Source organism: Neoarius graeffei, chromosome 21 (genome assembly GCF_027579695.1).
Source record: "Neoarius graeffei isolate fNeoGra1 chromosome 21, fNeoGra1.pri, whole genome shotgun sequence".
NCBI lineage: Eukaryota > Metazoa > Chordata > Actinopteri > Siluriformes > Ariidae > Neoarius > Neoarius graeffei.
In genome coordinates this window covers 5,027,563-5,054,432 of record NC_083589.1, presented here as the reverse complement: position 1 = coordinate 5,054,432, position 26,870 = coordinate 5,027,563, and the positions used below count along the sequence as shown (strand labels likewise).

General features: G+C 41.3%; 2 protein-coding genes across 2 annotated transcripts in view; one reads left to right on the top strand and one right to left on the bottom strand.

Moving 5' to 3' along the window:
- orc5 (origin recognition complex, subunit 5) overlaps positions 1–6,962 on the top strand; it is a 44,704-nt gene extending 37,742 nt beyond the window's left edge. Inside the window, exons 14-15 of the mRNA XM_060903548.1 lie at positions 6,137–6,249; positions 6,450–6,962. Coding sequence (XP_060759531.1) covers positions 6,137–6,249; positions 6,450–6,495 — 159 coding nt within the window. The 3' untranslated portion in view covers positions 6,496–6,962. The remainder of the gene's footprint in view (positions 1–6,136; positions 6,250–6,449) is intronic.
- A 6,148-nt stretch (positions 6,963–13,110) lies between these two features.
- On the bottom strand, positions 13,111–26,130 carry guca1a (guanylate cyclase activator 1A). Its single transcript, XM_060903547.1, has 4 exons — positions 25,933–26,130; positions 19,529–19,678; positions 16,917–17,010; positions 13,111–13,238 (listed from the first exon to the last, which is right to left on the bottom strand). The coding sequence occupies exons 1-4, from the start codon at positions 26,128–26,130 to the stop codon at positions 13,111–13,113; spliced, it is 570 nt and encodes a 189-aa protein (XP_060759530.1).
- Between the last annotated feature and the right edge of the window lie 740 nt (positions 26,131–26,870).

Here is a 26,870-nt window from a genome sequence, read left to right as displayed (position 1 = left end):
TTTTGGATCTCTCATACGTTTGTTTGAGTTATCTAAGTTGTTTTGGCATTCACTCTTACTCGTGTACTTGATGTCTGCCTTTTCGGAGGCAGAGCAGTGAATGAGGTCTGCGATGACCTCAAGGAGAGACACGTCTTGAGCATTGTCTTCCATTTTTGAGACATGAGGGGATGCCATTTTACTGAGGCTGGATACTAGATAATTAATCAATGAGTTAATCATTAATTTAATCATTATTAATTAACTATGTTGTGGGTGCAATCAGTTAATTATTGATATTAAGTGATCAATCTCGTTAAATCAGTCTCATTAAATTTTGAAGGTCAATAATTAAAATGAATCAATCCCATTGAATCATTTAATTTGACTCGTTTGAATTGAATCATACCATAGAATCACTCTCATTTGAAGTGAATCGTTCAGTGAATCGTTCAATGAATCATTTAGTGAATCATTTAGGGAATTGTTCAATGAATCATTTAGGGAATCATTTAGTGAATCATACCATTAATCCTGGTGCTTAATAATAAATTACCAAACAGCTAAATTATGGTACATTTCCAAATTATTAAGATCACTTACCATATTATATAACATTTGCACCCTTTTTGAATTCTTTGAGAAAATTGGGGACTTCAGATGTTGTTCACACAAATAAACACAGTTTGTTTAATAAATGAATTTATTATACAAAGATAAAAAGATAAATCAATATATACAAGCAGTGAAGTGTGTGTGTGTGTGTGTGTGTGTGAGAGAGAGAGAGAGAGGGAGTGTGAAGGACTTGACCATGTGTTTAGCCTCGTGTAGCTAACTACACGTGGTGGAGGCCTAGCTTGTTGGTAGCTAAACAAAAGAATGTTATCTAAACAGAACAAAGGATTAGCTCTGTGTTTAGCCTCGTGTAGCTAACTACACGTGGTGGAGGCCTAGATTAGCCTTGTGTTGCTAGTATGTGTTTGTGAAAGGCCCTATAGCCTAGCTAAAGTGTGTTTGTTAGGCCTGATGGCTTGCTGAGCACATGGTAGGCCTTGATTAGCTTTGTGTTGCTAAGCAGACAAAAGCGAAGCTGTAGCTAACCCACTAGCTCAACCATACTGAATCCACTGAAATCTTAATGACATCAAGATGTATAATAATGAGAACTATATGTTAGTAGTAAAGAATAAAAGAGAGAAGCATGCGCAGCCTATCTATTAAACAATTGAGAGAACATAGAACCAAAATAAATCAACACGCTGCGTGTTCAACAGTGTAACAATAAACCTGGGTTTAAATTCACACTATTTCAAATAAAAGCAAATTCCTAAGACTATCCTAATTATGCCCAAATGCCAAAATCTTACTTAATCCTGCCTTTAGCAAGATATGAAGAACTATTCGCCGGTGTAGTCTCGGGCCTCGCCGTGGGAGCACGTGAGCCGCTCGTGATGGAGGCGGAGAAACTTTCGGGTCGAACGGAGCACTTGGGTGGTTCCCGTGGAAAGCAGAGGGTTCTTGGTCCGAACCTCAGCGTTCGTGAGGAAAAGTCTCTGATCAGAATAAGATGCACAGCGCTTTGAGTTAAAAAGGATTCAATCGCTTCTTAACTTTTAACTGCCTGGGCTGCAGTCGTGACGTCACTTCTAATGCAAGTAAACCGGTTGTAACTCAGGTTGAGTTTAAAGATCGCGCGACTCTAGAGTTTACCTTTGCCAAGGGTAAGAAGGAAAATCGCGCTGAGTGATGGATCTTGCAAGAAAGAAGACGTCTTTTTGGGGTGGAGAGCGCGCCTCTTTATACATCCAGATCCATCGGAAGCCAGACGTGAGAGAGCAGAGATGGAAGCGTTGTCCCATTGTTTTATGTTTCCTTGTATGATGACGTAGATGATCCCGCCCACGCGTGACGTAGGTCACACGGAAGTGGACTGGGAATTGTAGTTCTGACACAAGATGGCGGCATGATACCTACAATGTAATTAATAAGGTTTGCTTGGAAAGGCTCTCTTATCCTAAATTAAATAGGTTATGAGTATTTGTGATATGGTTATCACACTACTGTTAACCGTTTTAACACACCTGGGGATATACCTTAGCAGTTGCTGAATTAAACTGAGTTTATTTGTTGTTGAACAATATTCCAGAAGTCAACAAACCAATCTGCCTCACACGGGGCACCAATTTAACTGTGGGTGCAATCAGTTAATTATTGATATTAAGTGATCAATCTCGTTAAATCAGTCTCATTAAATTTTTGAAGGTCAATAATTAAAATGAATCAATCCCACTGAATCGTTTAATTTGACTCGTTTGAATTGAATCATACCATAGAATCAGTCTCATTTGAAGTGAGTCATTCAGTGAATCGTTCAATGAATCGTTTAGTGAATCATTCAGTGAATCATTCAGTGAATCATTTAGTGAATCATACCATTAATCCTGGTGCTTAATAATAAATTACCAAACAGCTAAATTATGGTATATTTCCAAATTATTACAATCACTTACCACATTACATAACTTTTATATGCACCCTTTTTGAATTCTTTGAGAAGATTGGGGACTTCACATATTGTTGTTCACACAAATAAACACAGTTTGTTTAATAAATGAATTTATTATACAAGGATAAAAAGATAAAAATAAATCAATATATACAAGCAGTGAGGTGTGTGTGAGAGAAGGACTTGACCATGTGTTTAGCCTCGTGTAGCTAACTACACGTGGTGGAGGCCTAGTTTGTTGCTAGCTAAAACAAAAGAATGTTATCTAAATAGAACAAAGGATTAGCTCTGTGTTTAGCCTCGTGTAGCTAACTACACGTGGTGGAAGCCTAGATTAGCCTTGTGTTGCTAGTATGTTTGTGAAAGGCCCTATGGCCTAGTTAAAGGGTGTTTGTTAGGCCTTATGAGGCCTACTGAGCACGTGTTGCTAAAGACAAAGGGAAGCTATCTAAAGTGTATCAGGCCTGGTCAGACCTGTTGAGCACGTGTTTTCTCAGTAACAAAAAGATTCCACACTCAACATTACCAAACTCACTGAAACCTTGATAAGGTCAAAATGTATGATAAGGAAATTAAAGTGTTAGTCAGAATAAGAGAGAGAGAAGCATGCGCAGCCTATCTATTAAACAATTGAGAGAACATAGAACCAAAATAAATCAACACGCTGCGTGTCTAATAGTGTAATGAATAAACCTGGGTTTAAATTCACACTATTTCAAATAAAAGCAAATTCCTAAGACTATCTTAATTATGCCCAAATGCCAAAATCTTACTTAATCCTGCCTTTAGCAAGATATGAAGAACTATTCGCCGGTGTAGTTTCGGGCCTCACCGTGGGAGCACGTGAGCCGCTCGTGATGGAGGCGCAGAGAACTTTCGGGTCCAGCGGAGCACTTGGGTGGTTCCCGTGGAAAGCAGAGGATTCTTGGTCCGAACCTCAGCGTTCGTGAGGAAAAGTCTCTGATCAGAATAAGATGTACAGCGCTTTTGAGTTAAAAAGGATTCAATCGCTTCTTAACTTTTAACTGCCTGGGCTGCAATCGTGACGTCACTTCTAATGCAAGTAAACCGGTTGTAACTCAGGTTGAGTTTAAAGATCGCGCGACTGTAGAGTTTACCTTTGCCAAGGGTAAGTAAGAAAATCGCGCCGAGTGATGGATCTTGCAAGAAAGAAGACGTCTTTCTGGGTGGAGAGCGCCTCTTTATACGTCCAGATTCATCGGAAGCCAGATGTGAGAGACAAAGATGGTGGAGCTTTGTCCCATTGTTTTATGTTTCCTTGTATGATGACGTAGATGATCCCGCCCACGCGTGACGTAGGTCACACGGAAGTGGACTGGGAATTGTAGTTCTGACACAAGATGGCGGCATGATACCTACAATTGCAACACGGAATTCACGGGGATTGGTTGAATTTGCGTTGACGTTGCAAATCGCAACATCGCAAAATCCTGGAGGGTCTGATTTAAGGCCGAGGTCACGGTATTTCACCATACGGACCGACCTTAAGCTGGTAAATAATATATTTTTTTTTTTACCAAATTCTAACAGAAAACGAGAGCGCCCGAAAGGGAAAACCGAGCCGAGCTGCCATTTTGAATCCTCATTCATGGCTGTAATGCAAATGGCTTCTTCCTCAGTATACAAGTGCACTTCCATGGCAGAAAAAAACTACATTTTGCCGCCTATGTAGTCCCCTATTTATACTAATAGGAGTCATTCAGGATTCAGCCATGTTTTTGCTCGGTGTTAGCAAATTAGAGGTTTTTAGCTTTCTCCTGAAATGTTTTTTTATTTCTTCTTCCTCAGGGGAGTAAAACTCGCTTTCGCTGTGAACACTGTCGTTATCGCTATCCATGCTGCAAAATTAATGCTATTCTCCTGAGAAATGCTGGCAAAAATTTACAAGATTTTTGATAATCTTATAAATAAATCTTATAAAAAAAAAAAAATAAATGTTGACAAAAAATGCTACTATGTTTGTTGTTGTGAACGAGCGAGTCGCCAGAGGTCCGTAACCGGGGTCCGTATTGTAGGATACAGACCCACTCGCCAGCCAACCAGAGTGCGGGATTTGGACCGCGAAAAAAATAAATAATAATAAATAAAATTGTGTCCTTTTCGATAAAACTGACAAAATAAGGAAAAAATCCCGACTTTTCCACCATATGTATGGGCGCCATGTCTTTTGCAATAAACATCGTGATAGCGTCTGTGATTGCCTTCCACCGCGCCCCATTCTTATCATAAGGCACACAGTTGGAAAATGTGTCCGGGACGGTTGCTTGCTTTACTGTGGATGGTGCGCCCGTGCTGCGGCTGTGTTCATTCCGCTGGGAGCAGCACTTCTCCCGCTCCGCTGCAGGCTTCTGTTTAAGGTGTTGGAATAAATTCGTCATGCTGCTTCCTTTGGAAGCAACAGTTTTCAAACACACCGCACAACGAGGACTTGTTTGGTCTGCGTCCGACGCTGCAAAACCGAACCAATTCCAGATCACGGAGGAAATTACTCCTTTCTTGAGCACAAGTTGCGGCTTTCGCCCAATCGCTGCCATGTTGTTTGTTACCCCTTTTCCACCAAATCAGTGCTGGTTCACAACTCGTTCAACTTGCGAGCCAGCTGAGAACCAGTTTGCTTTTCCATAGCTCGCAGTGCTAAGGGAAGCCACGTCATTACGTCACTGTATACGTCAGTTGCGTCGCTACGTTTGCATAAACCTTGGCGCAAATATCGAAACAACAACAACGCGGAAGAAGCAGCAACAACAATAATTATAATGGATGACTTCGCGTTTGTACAGCTGCTGCTTCTCGTCGCTTAAAAATGGCGACCTTTCACGGTCTTGTTATTGTTGTTGGTCTTAACAACTCCGCCCCCCCCGCTGACGTAAGCGGTTCTTTCCTCTGGCCCAGCAGAGAGTTGGTGCTAGCCTGGAACCGGTTTTTCTGGCCCCAGAGCCAGTTCTTTGTCAGTGGAAACAGAAAACCTGGTTCCAAACTAAGCACTGGCCCCGAACCAGCCCTGGAACTGCTTTGGTGGAAAAGGGGGATGTGTGTTTCTATGGCAAGCGCGCGGGAGGAGGGCTATAGTGTCAGTGCCCAATCCGTCCCTGCTGCCTGATCCGTTCTGCACATGCGCAGAGGGGAGCGTCGGTGGCGGAAGTTAAAACTGAGAGAAAACCGATTTTCATAAAAACACATCGTCCTTAACTATAAATTCGAATTAATCGATTTATCGCCCAGCTCTAGGTTTGGGTATGAAAATGTATTATATACTTTAAACATCACACCCTCTAACTAATCCCTGAATGCTGTGAACAAACATAGTTGCTCGGCATTATGGATGAATCGCAACATTCAACACACACCGTTTTTACTCAGAAAATACCTTGGATGATGTTTATAAGAAGCTGCCACCACCAAAAGTGTTGGAGTTTCTGTCCCACGTGTTTATAAAGCAGCTCATTTATTTCTTTATTTATAAATAAAGTAGTTGTAATATCTGCTGGAAATGTTTTTGCCATGATATAGCCTCAGTTGCTGACGTGGCATAAAAAAAAAAAAATCTCTCACACACACACCCCATGTTGTGTGAATAACCCTGTGTAATGTCGTGTTGGTGTTGCATTTTTGTCTCGTGTCTCTCTGTAGATTTCCTCTCTGGTCACACTGCAGCTCCTCACTCAGGTGGGACACAACGACCAGCTCGACTCTCCTAAATACAAGTGCGCCGTCTCCCTCGACTTCATCCTCGCCATTTCCAGGTGTGTGTGTGTTGATTAATTTCCTCTGACAGTACGTCCCAAAACGTTTTATTCCTTCCATAAACATCGTGTTTTTTTTTTTTTTTTTTTTAAAGATGCACTATTCCTCTCTGTGATGTGAAGTCTTCTCAAAGCATGGTTGTTTTCATTTCCACATTTTATTCTTTAATTCTAACGTTTCTTCTTTTTTCTCCTCTCAGAACGGTGAGCTTTGACATTGTGAAGTACCTGTATGACTTCCTGTGAAGGAAACCACTTTCTGATTGGACAGCAAGCTCAGGAACACTCTGAGTGAAGTGGGAGGGGCTTGGACTGTCGGCTGTGATTGGCCGAATCAGGACACGTCAGCAGGAACTCTATCAATCTCGCTTCACGCATTTCCGCTTGGAAGGAACCGTGGTGATTTGTGGGCGGAGCACTGGTTCTATATGTTCGAATAAACAATAAATCCAGATATTATCTTTCAGTTTGGAGATGATGTTTAGCCTCAGGTATTTAAATCTTAATAAAAGCACTTATCCTCACGGATGTCCCACATAAAGCTCACAAGGACAAATGTGTTTCTGGTTTTGGATTCAGTGTGGAAGTGGGCGTGGTCTAAAATCCAGCTTTCACTACTATGTAGTGACTGTAGTTCGACTTTGCGCTGTCCTGGATGCTGTTAATGTTGTACTGCTTATAATAAATATCGTTTTTCACATTTAAACCTTAAATCTGAGTAACTTTCTTTTTATTTTGTAGTTTAGAACACAGTGTTATTGTTTTGCTACACAGCTACGTTTGGCTAAATTCTTCCTCAGCTAGCATAAAGTGGTTAATGTTTGCTAGCTACAGAGTGCAGGTTGGTGGTTCGATAACTAACTTGGTAAGAAATAAGTGTTATAAGAATATTAGCAGGAGGTACGGTGGTGTAGTGGTTAGCGCTGTCGCCTCACAGCAAGAAGGTCCGGGTTCGAGCCATGTGGCCGGCGAGGGCCTTTCTGTGCGGAGTTTGCATGTTCTCCCCGTGTCCGCGTGGGTTTCCTCCGGGTGCTCCGGTTTCCCCCACAGTCCAAAGACATGCAGGTTAGGTTAACTGGAGACTCTAAATTGACCGTAGGTGTGAATGTGAGTGTGAATGGTTGTCTGTGTCTATGTGTCAGCCCTGTGATGACCTGGCGACTTGTCCAGGGTGTACCCCGCCTTTCACCCGTAGTCAGCTGGGATAGGCTCCAGCTCGCCTGCGACCCTGTAGAACAGGATAAAGCGGCTAGAGATAATGAGATGAGATGTAAAGCTTGAAATGAATAAAAGTGTCTTTAAGGTAAATAATCATATATTCGAGTTCTAAAAATCTAATAAGAAATATTAGATACATTCGCCCATATCTTCTATGTGAAGATGCAAGGAGTAGATGTAAAGAAAGTTGGTGAATTCAAGTACCTGGGGTCAACTGTGCAGGAAAATGGGGGCTGCGATAGTGAGGTGAGAAAGAGCGTGCAGGCAGGGTGGAGCAGTTGGAGAAGGATTTCGGGAGTCATTTGTGATCGGAAAGTCCCAGCAAAAGTGAAAGGTAAGATGTATAAGACAGTAGTGAGACCAGCTGTGATGTACGGATTGGAGACCGGACCCTTAACGAAGAGACAGGAGGCAAAGTTGGAGGTGGTGGAGTTGAGGATGTTAAGGTTTGCGATGGGAGGTTGGACAGGATAAGGAATGAACACATCAGAGGGACAGCACATGTGGAGAGCTTGGGAATGAAGCTAAGAGAGATGAGACTGAGATGGTCTGGGCAGATCCTGAGAAGAGATGCAGAGCATGTTGGAAGGAGAATGTTGAGGATGGAGCTGCCGGGCAAATGAAAACGAGGAAGGCCAAAGAGGAGATACATGGATGTGGTGAGAGAGGACATGAAAGTGGCAAGTGTGGTAGAGAAGGATGCGGAAGACGGAGCAATGGAGACGAAAGATCCACTGTGGCGACCCCTAATCAGGAGCAGCCAGAAGAAGAAGATTCGCCCATATTAAAGATATATTTTCTCTTAACAAACACAATTTTTTGCAGTGTGTACATATCTCTAACCTCTCATTTGGTTTTGTCTACTAAAGCACTTTATTACACACTAAATGAATTAACCCGTGGGTTAAATATCCGCTCTTCATGCCCTCATACTTTCACAAGTTGGTGGAATATTGTGGAGTATGATAAATTATTCCACTTGTCCACTGATTTGTTTCTTCTTTCTCATCTTGGAGAGCTGATGCGGTCCTGCTGATGGACTGATCCATTGGTCTTGACGAGGTTTGCAATTCGCTCCAGTCCTCAATCCTCAGTGTTTCTGCTCCTTCAACACTTAGAAATAAATCGAGGTGGAAATCAGCTCATGCTGTTCTGCATCACGAGTGCGTCCCTGTCTGTGCAGGTGTCTGACAAGAGGAGGAGGAGGATGGCTGGCTTTACACCGTGGAGTTTTACATTTATTACTCATCACGCTGTGATCGAAATCAAATCTGGGCTGAATTCTAAAACACCACGTGTTCTTCATGTGCTTTTATTCATTCAGTCTGTAAGTCTGCAGTCTGTATCGCAAACTTATTTTATGTTCTGTGTGTCTTTAAATGTATTTTATTATTCAATCAGATTCCTTCCAGAAATATCCAGATGGCTGTGTATCATCTGGAACGTGGCATTGAAACAGAACAAAACAGTTAAATATGAGAGAGGGACGTGATGCAACACTGGACACAATAGTAAGATTGTTTTAAGGAAAGTAAACAGAGCTGATGCAGTGACACAGACGACCATAACAGGAAGCCATGGTTAAAGTGCTAACTCGCTCTTACTGCTTCATTTTGTTGTTGCTGCTTTTTGCTTTCAAGAGACGATGCTGGTTTTGTGAAGGGTTTCTTTCATTCCTGCATCTCTGTGCAAATTATTGTTGTTCTAGAAACACAAGTTGTTAAAGTCTTTAGAATTTGACTCCAGCTCATCTCGAGTCCTATTATTAGCCATGAACAAATGCCGAGTTTCCACTGTGTAACATCCACCCGTGAGGGTCTTTTACTAACATCGGCTCAGCAATGTGTCATCAAGGTCATGCTCCATGAGTGGAGGGGTGCCAATACTTTGTGCAGCCCAACAGATGGCTCTAACTTAGTCACTGTATACATCATAGAAATCAATCACACATCACGTGTTGGGATTATTGTTTTTATTATTATTGTAGAAAGAAAAAGCATGAGCAGGTCAACATGAGTTCAGTATTTCTGTTACACAAGGCACAGAATGCGTGAGGGCTAGCTTTACTTTCCTGAACAAATATTGTTTATATTAAACAAATATATCAAATAAAGCTCATTTTCACTAATTTATCCGTTAATAAACAGTGTGCACAATTCATGGAAAGGAAATTGAGCGTCAAAGCGTCAGGACTCCAGCATAGTCATGATTTTCCTGCTTTAATACTGGACACATTAGAGACTGATGCTAGCTTTTACAATGCATTAAAAAAAAAAAAAAGATTGTTTAAACGGTTTCCCAAATTAAATGTTAGACGTTTTATGTCTCATTGCTTTTAAACTTTCCAAGAATAACTGATGTTAGCGTCTGTATGTATCATCTGGAGTTAAAGAATTATTCGCAAAATATAGCTAGCTACTTTTCGTAGCTACATTAATGTGCTATTTATTTTGATATTGAGTTATGCGAGAAAGGCAATTCAGCCCCGTTGTTAAGAATTTGAGTGCAGTTTACGATGTTGTAGAAATTAATGGTAATTAAATGTTAAAAATCGGAAACATTCAGTTCTCTGCAGAAAACCAAAATACCTTAAGTTCTCTCTGCTCTAATCAAATTTCTAACACATGAATTACAAAGATTATCATTACGGTTAGAGGCAGGGTTAGTGTTTCACATAATTATAACTTTATTTTGCAACTTAATTCTTATGAAATTGAACGTAATCCAACTCCATCGCAAATCCAGACTTGCTAATACCAGAAAGGAGTAATGAGTCGTCTCCACGAAGGAAGGGAATAGTGAAGTGATGTTAACTACCGTATATACTTGTTTAATGTTGGCGAAGTGGATAGAACGATTGATTTTATTTCACATTTAATTACCTCAAAACATTCATATCCATTTCCCGTGACAAGAAAGTGAGGATGATGCGTAATTCAAGGCAAGAAATTACTAATGTGAAACAGGGGCAGGGCTTGATTTAATATCCGAGTGTTACAATGGCATACGCAACTGTCCAGCCATCATTCCGGATTCACATGTTGATTGGCTCCTCTGCTGTTTTTATTGGTGGTGGGCTTTTTTTTTTCCCTCTCATCAAAAGTGTTCATTTAGTGTACGCAAATTCTCTAAAGGTTGGCAGGTCTACGAATAAAAATATTTTAAAATGGGCAAAATCAACGCCGTTCTATGGTAAAGACTCTAAAATGTGCAGTTATGATTGAATGAGGTGTTTATGAATGGGGAACTCAGCACACTGTGTTAGAATTCAACCCTCCAGCGATGTTTTCTAGCATGTAGTCGTGTCACATCTTTACAAATGTAAACCAGCTTGACTTGAGTTTTGTCTCAAATATACATTTCTGCCTCATGAACGTAGTACTGATAATCATCTACACATATAACGTACAAGTTCAGAGTTCTTTGTCTGTTATAAATGCTGCATTCCAGTACTGTTTTTAAGGGGAAGAAAGAACAGATGATATATGTTCATTTCAGTGGTTAAAGTTGGGGAATACAATAATACACAGCTGATAACTCAGGCTAGCAACTTAGCCCTGTAACACCAAACTCATCTCATTATCTGTAGCCGCTTTATCCTGTTCTACAGGGTCGCAGGCAAGCTGGAGCCTATCCCAGCTGACTACGGGCGAAAGGCGGGGTTCACCCTGGACAAGTCGCCAGGTCATCACAGGGCTGACACATAGACACACAACCATTCACACTCACATTCACACCTACGGTCAATTTAGAGTCACCAGTTAACCTAACCTGCATGTCTTTGGACTGTGGGGGAAACCGGAGCACCCGGAGGAAACCCACGCGGACACGGGGAGAACATGCAAACTCCGCACAGAAAGGCCCTCACCGGCCACAGGGCTCGAACCCGGACCTTCTTGCTGTGAGGCGACAGCGCTAACCACTACACCACCGTGCCGCCGCAACACCAAACTATTAGTGTTTTTTTTTGTTTGTTTGTTTGCTTTTTTTAAATACGGATTGCCTGAAGACGGTGACAGTGGAAACGAGACAGAACTATCAGGAACATCTCAGATGTTTTGGTGAATTACTAAGAAAAGACACTGTATGGCTAGAATTATCATTCATCTAACTAGCATGTAGCTGCTAATTCATTTCTGCACAGTGTAAGGACAGAATGATGATAGAAACCAGACAGAACTATCAGGAATATCAACATTTACCTCAGATATGCTGGTAAATTACTAACAAGAAACATTCTGAGGCTAAAATTATGATTACACTAGCTAGCATGCAATTGGTACATCGTTTATATGGCTAAGGTAAGGACGTAAGTGAGTAAAAACTCGACTAATCTATCAGGAACAACAGCATTTACCTCAAATGTGTTGGTAAATTACTAAAAAAAAAAGGCTTTATGGCTATAGTTCTCATTCATTGAGCTAACGTGCAGCTGCTAAGTCATTTCTACACAGTGTAAGGACAGAATGACGGTAGAATAAAGACAGAACTATTCAGAATATCAACATTTTCCCCAGATATGTTGGAAAATTACGAATAAAAAACATTGTGAGGCTAAAATTATGATTACGCTAGCTAGCATGACATTGGTACATCGTTTATATGACGAAAGTCAGGACGTAGTGAGTGAAAACAAGACGAATATATCAGGAATATCAACATTTACCTCAGATGGAGTGGTAGATTATGAAGAAGAATAGATAGAATTATCAGGAATGCCAAAATTTACCTCAGATGTTTTGTAGTAAGACACTGTGTAGCTAATATTTTATTGTATTTTGATTTAGCATTAGGGCGGCACGGTGGTGTAGTGGTTAGCGCTGTCGCCTCACAGCAAGAAGGTCCTGGGTTCGAGCCCCGGGGCCGGCGAGGGCCTTTCTGTGTGGAGTTTGCATGTTCTCCCCGTGTCCGCGTGGGTTTCCTCCGGGTGCTCCGGTTTCCCCCACAGTCCAAAGACATGCAGGTTAGGTTAACTGGTGACTCTAAATTGAGCGTAGGTGTGAATGTGAGTGTGAATGGTTGTCTGTGTCTATGTGTCAGCCCTGTGATGACCTGGCGACTTGTCCAGGGTGTACCCCGCCTTTCGCCCGTAGTCAGCTGAGATAGGCTCCAGCTCGCCTGCGACCCTGTAGAAGGATAAAGCGGCTAGAGATAATGAGATGAGATGAGATTTAGCATTAGCTGCTAACGGCTATGAGTTCCACCTTATTGGAAAAACATTGTGTCACAATTTGTGAACTGAGGTCATGGATATGGCACAAGAGTGTGTCATTTATTTATAATTATTTCAAAATATTTGTTGATTTTTTTTTCTTGTGAAATCAGTGACTGTTTAAACATAGCATAGCATTCATTACTGACTTGCTAACTAGCTGGTAATGCTAGTAAACAATGTTTTGGAAAGGAAACTGTTTCAGGAAAACTTTAACCACTTTAAGATGTATTTAAGGGAATTCATCGAATAGAAAATAGTAAGAGGACGTCTGTGGAACATGTTAAAAACAGTACCGGAGTGCAGCCCAACTGTAATGTTCTCTCTGCTTGTGAAAAAAGTTCACCGACCACCGTTTGCTCTACTGATAATTGTTGAAAAGGACTTCATCCTGAGAGCTTGTTCTCACCATTGTGGTGAAGTTCTTGCTCTTACACACTATTCCTGCGGTTGTGGATCATGGCCACAATGTGACTGAGGTCCACACTCTTCATCATCACCTCCATGAACTCTTCATCTCGCCGTGCTCCTTCAACAAACTCCTCTAGTGACAGCTCACCTGTTCAGGGAAGAAAAACACCATGGAGGATGTGGATTTTACACGGCGTGGTCATGAACTGATGTGATTAATCATGTGTGTATGAACAGGAAACTTTAACCACTTTAAGATGTGCATTTTTAAGGAATTCTTTGGGCCTCGGCAGAATCTGAAGTACCAACAATGAATAACCTTTAATACATGATCAGTTCATGAGTCATTAATTATTAAATAAAACCTCATATCTTGTAGCTATTTTTTTTAATAACATTTGACCACGGGCGGCACGGTGGTGTAGTGGTTAGCGCTGTCGCCTCACAGCAAGAAGGTCCGGGTTCGAGCCCCGTGGCCGGCAAGGGCCTTTCTGTGCGGAGTTTGCATGTTCTCCCCGTGTCCGCGTGGGTTTCCTCCGGGTGCTCCGGTTTCCCCCACAGTCCAAAGACATGCAGGTTAGGTTAACTGGTGACTCTAAATTGACCGTAGGTGTGAATGTGAGTGTGAATGGTTGTCTGTGTCTATGTGTCAGCCCTGTGATGACCTGGTGACTTGTCCAGGGTGTACCCCGCCTTTCGCCCGTAGTCAGCTGGGATAGGCTCCAGCTTGCCTGCGACCCTGTAGAAGGATAAAGCGGCTAGAGATAATGAGAATGAGATGAGATGAGAGAACATTTGACCACATGACTCTCAAATGGTTCTTTGGTTGTTCTTCTGGAGGAAATGCTTAAAGCTTTTATGTAGAAAACTGCAGTGTTTTCCAATCAGAAAGGGTTCTAAACAGGAGATTTGAGAAGCTTTAATATCCAATGAACAATTAAAGAACCCTTGAAGAAACCTTCAACAGAGTCCTATCAGATAGGATTCTAAGTTGAACCCTTTTATGGAGCTAAGAACCCTTAAATATCCAAAGAACCTTTTGAAGAACCCCTGAAAAACCTTTTTTTTTTCTAAGAGTGTATTTATTAACTGGGTAAGTCTTCAGTATAAACTCCAAATTATTGCTCGTTATTTTCTTCTTAATATCTAGAGCCTGTCAGGAGTTTAACATTTCTCTATCTTGGTACACTTTTTAGGGGGAAAACAGCTCTTTAAGAGTCCTTTAAGGGCTCTTTGGATCATTACGCGTTCTCAGCCTCCTAAAAAGACACATGGAACCCTTTCTGGTAGGTGAATGGTCTTCAAGAGTTCTTTAAGGGTAAATTGGATAGTTAAGAGTTCTCCGCCTTCTGATGTTCTACATACAACTGTTTCTCATGTATCCCTTTTCGACCAACAGGGAATGGGTTCTGTTTTTGTTCGTGCACCAAATTATGACCCGTTCAGACCATTTCACCCAAAAATAAATTGCTTCGGAAGCTGAAAACTTGGTTCACATCTGGAACTGAAATATAGCTGGTTTTTCCAGCGTGAACCATGATGACATCAGTGGGCGTGTCATTAGTTTGGAGAGGAACCAGAGTGCAGCAATGGGGAATGCAACAGAAAATAAAACATCTTCAGAAAAAATGGACCAAGAACAAATATCTGCAACAACAGAACAAAAGATCGGAGTTAATCAATGTGCTCCACCATCTTACTACGACTGTTTACTCCAGTTGTGAATTGTGCCAGACCCTCCGTTCATGACGCATCCTTGATTACAACAGTTCCGTTCAAAACTGGTCAAAATGTGGGCCAGTTCACTAGCTGGCTCCAAGGTTCAAAGAATCCTGAACAGTTCAAGAACCCGTTCCCTATTGGGCAAAAAGGAGTAAGAGGGAAATACCTCTGTAAGGTTCTTTAAGAGTTTGTTGAATAATTAAAGGCCCTTTATATCTTCAGAAGGGTTCCATGTGAAACCTTTTCTAAGGGAAACTCTTTTTTAGGGTTCTTTACCTCTTAGCAGGGTTCTACTTGGGACCATTTCTGATAGGTGAATGCTCTTAAAATGTTCTTAACACTTTAGTGTTCTTAAACTTCCTTAAAAGGTTCATTGGATAATTATGGGTTCTTGGCCTTATAAAAGGTTTATACATAGAACCCTGTCTGATATAGCCCAAGAGCATTAGCTCAAAATTGAGTCCAACCCGGAACAAATTAGTAACAAGCTAAATTTTTCAGAACATGTTCAGAATACCCTTAGGAATAACATACTAAAAGTCCCCGGGAATCCACCTTGTGCTCTCTGAGAAATTCAAGATGGCGTCCAAAATGGCCGCCGATTGGAGATTTTTCAATATCTCAGGGATAAAACATAATATAAATGCAATTAAAATCTTAAATTATATGTTCTCTCATACAAGCAATGCAAATTCACCATTGTCACACTGTTAAAATTAAAATTAACCAAGGTTACAAGGTCATTAATGTGGAAATTACATGGAATTTGATGGTTGACATGACTGACAGATTAGCTTAGTAGGCTACCTACATACATGAACATAATGTAAGACAACAATTAGACATCAATTTCCTTAATATTTAGTGCATTTTTAAGCTTTGATAAAATATTAAAGGGAAATTAAATTTGAGAACTCTATCTTCTAAAACTACAATGGCAAGCTGTTTCAGTACACTTCTTCAACATTCTGGCGACTTTCATGACAAAAAGGTCTGCCTCAATAAAAGCTCTTGCTTATAAACAATGAGTAGACTTAAACACTTCTCAGTGCCTCAGTTGTAATGCTTGGACCTTTGTTGCACCATCAAGGAAGTAGGGAATTTATTCAAGCTTGTTTAAGGGTGGAAAAAAAATAATCTTTGAGTTTCTAGCGCCAGTCTTTACTACTAGCAATGCCAGTGTGTTCGGACAAAAAATGACTAAACTCAGCATGACCTTTTAAAAATGACTGAACTCAGCATGACCTTTTAACATGCCATTTTTCATTTTACACCACCAATTTACTTTAATTAATATTAATGAAAATAAGTGCTCCAACCCCTAGTAATTGTGTTTGTTGTTTTGTGAACAGAATAGGATGATACGGAGTGAACGAGTAACCAATGGATCCACACTATACACAAATATACTGTTATAATAATGTGTACATTGTTATTATATAATGTTAATACACAATGTAATTAATACACACATGTTGGAATTTACTCTCCTACCCTACAAAACATATATTCTGACCTTTTAATTGCATTAATATTTTGTTTTGGGCCTGAGATATGGGCAGATCTCCATTTGGTGGCCATTTTGGACGCCATCTTGAATTTCTCAGAGAGCACAAGGGGGATTTCCGGGGACTTTTAGTATGTTATTCCTAAAGGTATTCTGAACATATTCTGAAATGTTCAGCTTGTTACTAATTTGTTCCGGGTATAACCCTATTACTCCTGGGCTAATAGGGAACATAGCTTTTGTGGGACTCTTCATGAGTTCTTAAAGACTTTATTGGATAATATGTGAAAGGTTCTTCGCCTCCTAAACTTGCAGCCCTTTCTGAGAGATTCTTTAGCTCTTTAAATGGTTCTGTTTGGAACATTTTCTGGCAGGGAAACACTTTTTGTAGGGTTTGTAAAAGGTTTGTTGAATGATGACGGGTTTCTAGAATCCTAAATGGGTTCTACTTGGAACCTTTTCTAGTAAACACTCCCAAGCAGAGTGAACTATTGAAGTAAGAAGAAACTATGAGCACTAAGTTGAGCAGTTTGTAACTTATTTGTGATTTGTGCATGTGATTGGATGATAAATAACGTGTTTGAATCACTGACTCACCGTCTCCGTTCACATCGATCCTGTCAAACACACGGTTGGTGAACTCTTCAGCACTCATTTCCTGAGAATCGCTGCCATTAATAGCACGGATAGCCTGATACACACACACACACACACACACACACACACACACACACACACACACACACACACACACACACACAGAGTTTGGGTGGATTTGCAGTACACACATTCCGTAATAAATATGCTCTTTATGCCTCTAACTGTTATGTTTTTTAATCATAATTGTAATTGTTTATTTATTTATTTCATTTTTAAGACTACTTTTATTATTCTGTCGTTTTTAATAGGTATTGTTAAGGACTGTAGTTTACTAAGTTGATCAAGGTTTATAATTAAAGCTCTAGAGGAATAAATATTACATTTTATATTTTAACAGAGCATTATTTTTTAAATAAAATGTTGTGCATAATCATGAATATCTGAGCCTTTGTTAAGAGACTTACTTGAAAACCGACACAAATCATGACCTTAACCTTTCGCTAAAACATAATCCTAATCCCGTCTCTCGCCATAATCCATAATCTCATCATGAGTGTTTATATTGTGAGCCTTTATATAAAAAATAAATAAGGAAATAATGAAGAAATGGTGTTTTTAAATGCATGTATATTGTTGATTAGGAATGAAATGAAAATGCATCTTTAATAGTACATTATATTGATTAAATAGTTTTCTTATAATTTAATTTTTTTAATTGTGTTTAATTTATTTGATCTTCATGTAAGAATTGTACTGTAAATTGTATGTGCAATATAAAAAGGTGGTTATTATTATTATTATTATTATTATTATTATTATTATTATTCCCTCAGGACTGTACAGTAGAGGACACACTTTCAGACGAGACGCTTGAGTTAAAGCTACACGTGACCCAAAGTGTCTCGCCAGAGAATACAGAAGTCTATCTGAGCAGCTTTTATCAGGACATGCATAACATGTTTATAACATATAAAAAAAACAACAAATTCCTCTAGAAGCAAGTTATAAAGGCCACATAAGCAAGCATTATGTGAGCTGTTTTTTAAGCTTTATTAATAATGTTTATAGCAATTATACATCATTGGAAATGTTTAACTTGTTTAACATAATGTCAGGTTTGTGAGCATCATGTCCGGAACCAGCTGTTCATATCCACTCGTACATGACTCTATATGTTATTCATTCATGCATTGCTTTAAAATGGTATTTAATGTGTTTGGATGTGTTATACTTTAATATTTACTTTAGAAAATGTCATAAAATGTCTCATACTAACAAGACTGATATAAGCTGCTCATGTATCTAATGCAGTGCTCCATAAACATGTGATACAATTCTATTTACAGTTGTTAAATAGTTGTCACTTGATATCATTTTTGACATTGGGTTTATCTTTATGATATGGAGCAGCTTGTGTCAGTCCATGCAGCTGTCGCATGTATTCCCAGGCTTCCTGTATACAGGGTCCGATTTTCCCACGATACTGTATTCACAGGTTTCCTTTATTCCTCAGAATTCTATTTTCTCAGGCTTCCTATATTCAGTGATACTATTTTCACAGGGCACTATATCCCCAGAGTTCCGAGACTGCCAAGGTTCCTATATGCCCCAGGTCCTCTTTTCCCAGGGTTCTGATATTCACAGGACACTATATTCCCAATGTCTTTTTTTTCTCCAGGATCTCATATATTGCCAGGTTTCATATAGTATTCCCAAGTTCCTATTTTCCCAGGGCACTATATTACCAGGGTTTCTATATTCCTAGAGTTGCTGTTTTCCCAAAGTTTATATATTCCCAGAGTTCCTATTTCCCAAGATTTCTATATTCTTACGGTTCCTATTTTCCCAGGGTTTCTATAATCCTCGAGTTCCTATTTTCCCAAGGGTCCAATATTCCTAGGGTTCCTATTTTCCCAAGGTTTCTATATTCCTACAGTTCCTGTTTTCCCAGGGGTTCTATAATCCTCAAGTTCCTATTTCCCCAAGGGTCCTATATTCCTAGAGTTCCCATTTCCCTGGGGTTCTATAATCCTTGAGTTCCTATTTTCCCAAGGGTACAATGTTCCTCAAGTTCCTCTTATCCCAAGGGTCCAATATTCCTAGGGCTCCTATTTTCCCCAGGGTTTCTATATTCCTCGAGTTCCTGTTTTCGCACGGGTTTTATAATCCTTGATTTTCTCTTTTCCCAAGGGTCCGATATTCCTCGAGTTCCTATTTTCCCAGGATTTCTATATTGAGTTTTCCTATTTTCCCAGGGTTTCTATACTCCTAGAGTAACTATTTTCCCAAGGGCCCTTTATTCCTAGCATCCCTGTTTTCCCAGGATTTCGATATTGAGAGAGTTTCTATATTCCTACAGTTCATATTTTCCCACTGGTCCTATATTCCTGGAGATCCTATAGCGGTTCCCAGGACTTCTGTATTCTTGGAGATTATAAAGTGGCTCCCAGGGTTTAATATTCCTAGCCATCCTATTTTCCCACAGGTCCTATATTTGTAGACTTCCTCTTGCAATTCCCAGGGTTCCTATAGTCCTAGAGTTCCTATTATCCCAGGGTTCCTATAGTCCTGGAGTTCCTACAGCGGTTCCCAGGCTGCTATATGTTTACCTTTATGATATTGAGCAGCTCGTGTCGGTCTATGCAGCCGTTGCCATCCACATCGTACAGTCTGAAGTACCAGCGCAGTTTGTGCTCCATTTTTCCTCTCATTACAAGACTTAGTGCTGCCACATACTCCATGAAGTCGATATAACCATCCTGCAAAGGAAATATAGTTGTAATCTGTCCAGTATGTTGATGGTTAAGAGCCTTCATCTGCTACACTTACGGCATCTTCAAGTTAAGCAATGAATTTTAAAGGGAATATTATTAATATTATTAATTCATTAACAGCGTGATATTAATCTATTTAATATTGTCCTCAATTGACATTCCATAGTGAGTTTGTGTGTTTACAGACATTGTGGTTACATCAAACTGCCAGACAGTGGTGATGGACTTAACACTGATTCTCACTCGAGCCAATATCACACAAGAAAAATGTTCAGAATCAAGCGTAACTGAGACACCCCTCTGTTTTAGACAAACTCCGCCCTTGCATGTGTAACTCTCTTGTAACTTGTGAATGGTACTTAAACTCAGCAGCCACTTTAATAGGAACTTGTTCTTGATTCTAAGATCCCTGTTCTTGGCTGCAGGAGTGGAACCAAATGTGTTCTTCTGTTGTTGCATGCTGAGATGCTTTTCTGCTCACCACGGTTGTAAAGAGTGATTATATGAGTAACTATATCCTTCCCGGCATAAAACCTCGAACCAATCTGTCCACGTTCCTCTGATCTCTCTTATCATTAAGGCTTTTGTTTCCACCCACAGAACTGTCGTTTACTCACTTGATGTTTTTTGTTTTTCGCACCATTCTGTGTAGACTGTTGTGTGTGAAAACTCCAGGAGATCAGCAGGCTCTGAAATACTCAAACCAGTCCATCTGGCTCAGACCAACACCCATGCCACAGTGAAAAGTCACACTTTGAGATCACAATTTTTCCCATTCTGATGTTTCAAGAAGTTTATTGTCATATGCACAGTAAAAACACGGAGGTTCAGACAATGCAATGAAATTCTTACTTTGCTGCTCTCCTTACACACAACAATAACACATACACTCAACAAACACATGACAAAAAGATGCACAAAAAAAGTAGTAAAACTAAATAGGTAAAAGAAGTGCCAAAAAACCTGAGTTAATTTGTAAAGTGACTCTGTGCTTTGTGCAAACAGGTAGCTGCGGTGGGGATGCTGGAGAACGGGGAGTGCAGTATTTAGTGTGTTGTATTGTTCAGGAGCCTGATAGCCTGTGGATAGAAACTGTGAGTCTTGTAGGCCTTGATTTGACACTCCGGTAGCGTCTCCCTGACAGCAGGAGCATAAAGAGACTGTGTTGTGGGTGTGTGCTGTCCTTAATAATGTTATGGATGACCCTGGTGTTGTAAATGCCCTGTAGTGATGAGAAGGCCATTCCAGAGATGGACTGGGCAGTCTTTATCACCCGCTGGAGAGTGTGCAGTTTCCATACCACACTGTGATGGAGCCGGTGATGACACTCTCGACTGTGCATCTGTAGAAGTTGCTGAGGATTTTGGTTGGCATGCCAAACTTCCTCAGCCTTCTCAAGAAATACAGTCTCTGCTGTGATTTCTTCTGAAGCTCCTGAGTGTTGTGAGACCAGGCGAGGTCCTCAATGATGTGAGTGCAGAGGAACTTAAAGGTTTTTACCCTCTCCACCTCTGTCTCCCCAATGTATATTGGGGCATGCTGCTCCCTCCTCCTTCTAGGATCAATAATCATCTCCTTGGTCTTATCTGTATAGAAGGAGAGATTATTTTCCTGGTACCAGGCCACCAGTCCTGCCACCTCTCTCCTATATGCTGTCTTCTCTCCACTGGTGATCAGTCCTATGACCGTGGTGTCGCCAGCAAACTTTATAATGCTGGTATTGGACTCAGAGGCCACATAGTCATAGGTGAAGAGGGTGTACAGCAGAGGGCTCAGTACGCAACCCTGGGGGGTCTCTGTGCTCACAGTTCTGATGCCTGATGTCTGGTTTCCTGCTCTGACTGACTGGGGTCTGTTTGACGGAAAGTTCAGCACTCAGTTGCAGAGGGAAGGTGACACTCCAAGTGTGAGGAGCTTTTCAGACAGTCTGTGTGGTATGACTGTATTAAATACCGAGCTGTAGTCTATGAATAGCATTCTAACATATGTTTCCTTGTTCTCGAAGTGAGTGAGGGCTGTATGAATGGCAGTGTGAACAGCATCATCAGTGGACCAGTTCTGTCTGTATGCAAACTGTAAGGGGTCCAAGGTGGGTGGTATAGTCCTTTTTATGTATGTCATGACTATCTTTACAAAGCACTTCATTACAGTTGAAGTGAGTGCAATGGGGCGATAGTCATTTAAGCAGGTCACTGTGTTTTTCTTGGGGATGGGCACCAAGGCCTGAGTGAGGGACAGATTAAAGATGTCCGTAAACACGTCAGCCAGCTCAGATGAGCAAGCTCTGAGTGCTCACCCTGGTATGTTATCTGGGCCAGCTGCCATCCGTGGGTTCATCCTCCTCAGACCTCTGCTCACTTCCACTGATGACACAGAGAACGGTGTGCCCAGCTTGCTCTGTCCAGTCAGAATCCCAGTGTTGGAATTAAGGGCGTCGAAGCGAGCATAGAATTAATTGGTTCAGTTCATCTGGGAGCGTGCTTTTGTTAGTTACGGCCCCCAGATTTTACTGCCTGTACTCCATGATGTGTTGCAGCCATGGCACATGTGCCAGGAATCTGCAGCAGTGTAGTGTCCCTCCACCTTCAGTCTATAGTGCCTTTTGGCCTGTGTGATGGAGCTGCATAGGTTGTATCTGGCTTTTTTATATTCTTCAGCATCACCTGAGGTAAACGCAGTGGTGCGAGTATGTAGCATGGACTGCACTTCCCCGTTGAGCCAGGGTTTGTCACTGGGGTAGGTCCTACAGCGTTTAGTTGGAATAATGCTCTCAGTGGGGGCGGCACGGTGGTGTAGTGGTTAGCGCTGTCGCCTCACAGCAAGAAGGTCCTGGGTTCGAGCCCCGGGGCCGGCGAGGGCCTTTCTGTGTGGAGTTTGCATGTTCTCCCCGTGTCCGCGTGGGTTTCCTCCGGGTGCTCCGGTTTCCCCCACAGTCCAAAGACATGCAGGTTAGGTTAACTGGTGACTCTAAATTGAGCGTAGGTGTGAATGTGAGTGTGAATGGTTGTCTGTGTCTATGTGTCAGCCCTGTGATGACCTGGCGACTTGTCCAGGGTGTACCCCGCCTTTCGCCCGTAGTCAGCTGGGATAGGCTCCAGCTTGCCTGCGACCCTGTAGAAGGATAAAGCGGCTAGAGATAATGAGATGAGATGAGATGCTCTCAGTGCATGTGCTGATAGAGCCAGTTACAGCTGCAGCGTACTCCCCTAAGTCCACAGTAAAGTCTTCTCTCATAGCAGCAGTTTTAAACACATCCCAGTCTGTGCTATCAGAGCAGTCCTGAAGCACCAGATCTGATTCCTCAGTCCACAGTTTTACTTACTGGGGGGGGTTTGCTTGAGGAGCTGTCTGTAGGATGGATAGAGGAATGCTGAGATGTGGTCTGACTGTCCAAACTGTGGCACATACTGCTGTACACCTGATCAAGAGTGGTACTCTGTCTTGTTGGGAAGTGCACATGTTGATGGTACTGGGGGAGGACATTCCTGAGGTTGCAGTGGTTAAAATCACCGGCCACAAGGAACACAGCATCTGGATGCGCTGTCTCCTGCGTTCAAACATACTGCAATATGCAATATGTTTAAACACTGTGAACATTAACTGAAGCTCTTGATTTGTATCTGCATGATTTGATTCATCGTGCTGCTGTCAAGGGATCGGCTGATTAGAGAACTGCAGAAAACAGCAGGTGGATGGATGGGTGTACGTCTGTGGTTATGTCTGAGATCTGAACACTGATGTGTCTAACTTCTGTACTAAATCACCACTACACACTTAACTCTAAATGTGGCCCTGTGTGAAGATAATTTCATAACTTTTGCAGTAATGTTGTCGTTTTATCTGAGTGTTTCAGGTGTGAGGTCTTGCAACATCTGGTACACACAGTTAACCCCTCTCTCTGATACACACACATCTGTAAAATGAGCATCCAGGGCCAATGGAATGATCTTCTGTAATGAACCTGTAATGAAGCAATATCTTCAGTCTGTATCTGTTACAGCCAAGGGATGCTCCAATGGAGACGCTCGTATGACCTGCAGCAGGTCAATAACAGTGAGGTGTGATTGCACATAACCTATTTATAAATGTCTCATCAGGTTTGTGTGTCTTTATCCTGAAGGTTATCTTCTAATCTGGGTGTTAGTATGACTCAGTGTAATCAAATCTGACAGGAACCCAGTGTAACATCATCATCAACAAATAAAGACAGGACAGAGCTTCCATCCAACCCTAATTCTTACTGCAGACAAGTGAATTCACAAAAAGATCTGCTTTTCATGGAGTCAACACAATACTCCAAGGGCTCCTATATTCCAGGATTCTATTTACCCAAGGTTCCTATATTCCAGGAACCTGATACACCCAGGGTTCCTCTCTTACCATGGTCCTGTTTTCCCAGTGTCCATATCTCACCAGGGCCTTATGTTTCCAGGATCCTATTTCCTCATGTTCCAATGGTCCCATTTTCCTGGAGTTCCTATATTCCCTGGATCATATATTCCCAGGGTTCCTATTTTCTGGGTTCTATTAACCAAAGGTTCCTATATTCCCAGGGTCCCATTTACTCAAGGTTCCTATATTTCCAGAGTTTTAATTACCAAATGTTCCTAAATTCCAATGGTTCTTGTCTTCATATGGATTCCTATTTGCCCAGGGTTTTATATTCCGAGGGCATTACTCACCATGGGTTCTGTATTAATAGGGTCCTATTTACTTGTGATAATATGTTTCCTGGGTCCCCCTATTCTTACAACTGTATACTGTATTCCCAGGACCATATTTCCACAGGGACACTATATATCTCGGGTTCCTATATTCCCACAGCCCTTTAATTCCCACTGTTTGTATATTCCTAGGGTTCCTGTATTCCCATTTTCACAAGGTAATATTTTTCTAGGGCTAGATGCACCCTTTATTCTGTGTCCCCATGGTCCTAAGGTCCCTTATTGAACTTTCCTAAGAAACAACACTTGTTAGGGTCCTAAGTTCCCTGGACTGGACTTATTCTCTCAGGTTCCTATTTTCCAAAGCCCCTGTTCCTATTTCAGGGCCCTACTTTCCCTCATTGAAATGTTTTAGAAAATGACACCATGTTCCCACTTTTGCACATACCTTTCAAGAGATTTAACTAACGGATGGGAGACTGCTTGGGAATACCAGGTCCTGGCATGGGACGGACTTGGCTTTTGGCATTGATAATGTGGACAGCCGTCGTTTTTCCTTGTTGAGGAAACGTGGATGAAATATAGAACTTACAACATGTAGGATCCTGGAGAACATTTCAGTTCAGGGAACATGGGATACTAGAAATGTGGGGAACACAATGGCTGCATCTGAATACTCGGTATGTACAGATGTTGGTTACGTACCTACTACACGACCAGAACTGTAGTAAGTTCTATGAGTATGCGATTGAGTAGTAAGGACACAATTCGGACGTACTGCACCACCATCTTACCTGCCCTCTGACCCAAATGTTCATAGATGACGTATACCCATGTACACTGCCAAAGACACCACTTGGATGCTCCAACAACCGGCTTCGCTTCATACAGCCATCTTTTTTCTATTTTCTCTGAGGGAATTCTTCTTCTTTGATTATTCGGAGGCTCCAGCTGAATTATGGGATAGCATAGTGTGGTGTATTTGCGTACTACAGATGTAGTAGGTCATCTGGGTACTGTTAAATGCCTACTGAGTATTCAGACACACTACATACTGCTCTCTCATCAGATAAGAGAGTATTTGATATATGACCTTTGGTGACCCTATGAACCCAACCATCACCTAAGGATCCCTTTCACTCCCCATTTCATTTCCATCCTCAGGTAAATTAATGATGTTTTTCTTATAGATGTAACCATCAAATGCAGCCCCACTCGGTTATTACACTATTACAGAAATACAACCTTCTGTTTGAGACACTTTTTGATGAAGTCTTTTGCTGCTGTTGTAGCTGAATTGGCGTGAATACAATCCTGCAAATTAGCAGGAAGGCATCCAGGTCGCACCAGTGCAATTTCCTGTTTCGTTTTTTTTTTTCAAAACGGACACCAACATCATGATCCACTTTCAGTATAAAAAAACAAATGTATGTTTTTCACATCTGTGGTAAAGTAAGTCATTAACATGTATCACTTTTGTTCCTCTAGTTCCCCTGTGGTACCTTTTAACATTGCATGTTGACATTGTTGGTTCCTTGGAGAACATATTTCCTGTTGTAGCCATGTCTCACTCACCTTGTTCATATCGAAGGTGCGAAACATCTGTTCGATGTAAGCGTTGGCCTCTGGATCAAGACCTCGGAGCCCGAAGAACTGCTTGAACTCGTGGAGAGTTAACTGACCTGAAGGACACTCAGTCATGAACTTCTTGTACCACAGGTGCATCTCAATGGCCTGGAGATCGTCTACTGTGCATCCTGTGGAGTTCCCCATGTCTGAAACCGTGTGTTTATCCGAAGCCCAATCGGTCCTCTGTGCAGGCGAGATCCTGGTGAGATCTTCGCGTCTCACAGAATCACGACTTGGGAGCTTGGAGAGGACGCAGGAGCTTCACACGGCTTTTGTAAGCGTCTCGGATCAACCAGGCGATGATGAACGTGTCTAATCCAGAGTGGAATATAGTTATGAGGCTAAGATGGTGTTGGATTTTCTCCAACTCGTGTGTGTGTGTGTGTGTGTGTGTGTGTGTGTGTGGTGCTGTTATAGTAAAATACTGAGTGACAGAGAGGCATGAAGAAGCAGAGTTACTGCTACCACACTGATCTTTTTCCTATAACAGCACAACCCCAGCTGTTTTATTCCTCTTATACCACAGCAACTTACTGAACGTTTTATTAAAGAAGGTGATACTTTTTTTATTCTTTTATAGTTACATTTACTGTCCGTGAAGCAAGTTCCTGTTGTCCCGTTATAGCAGCTATAAACAGTCGTTCCTTCACAGTCCAGGATTCACCAACGCTGTGGTTTCATTAGAAATAAATAATATTCCAGAATAAATTCAGAAAATATCATAAAATGGATTTCACCCTCATTTCTCTGGTAAAGTCACTAAGTGAAATGTGTCAGCTATGAATTAAAAAAAATATTGAAGGACAGAAGAAATATCTAAATAAAGATAACATACTGATAAATGAACAAAGCTAAGTCTGCTGCGTCGCTTAATTATCTTTCAC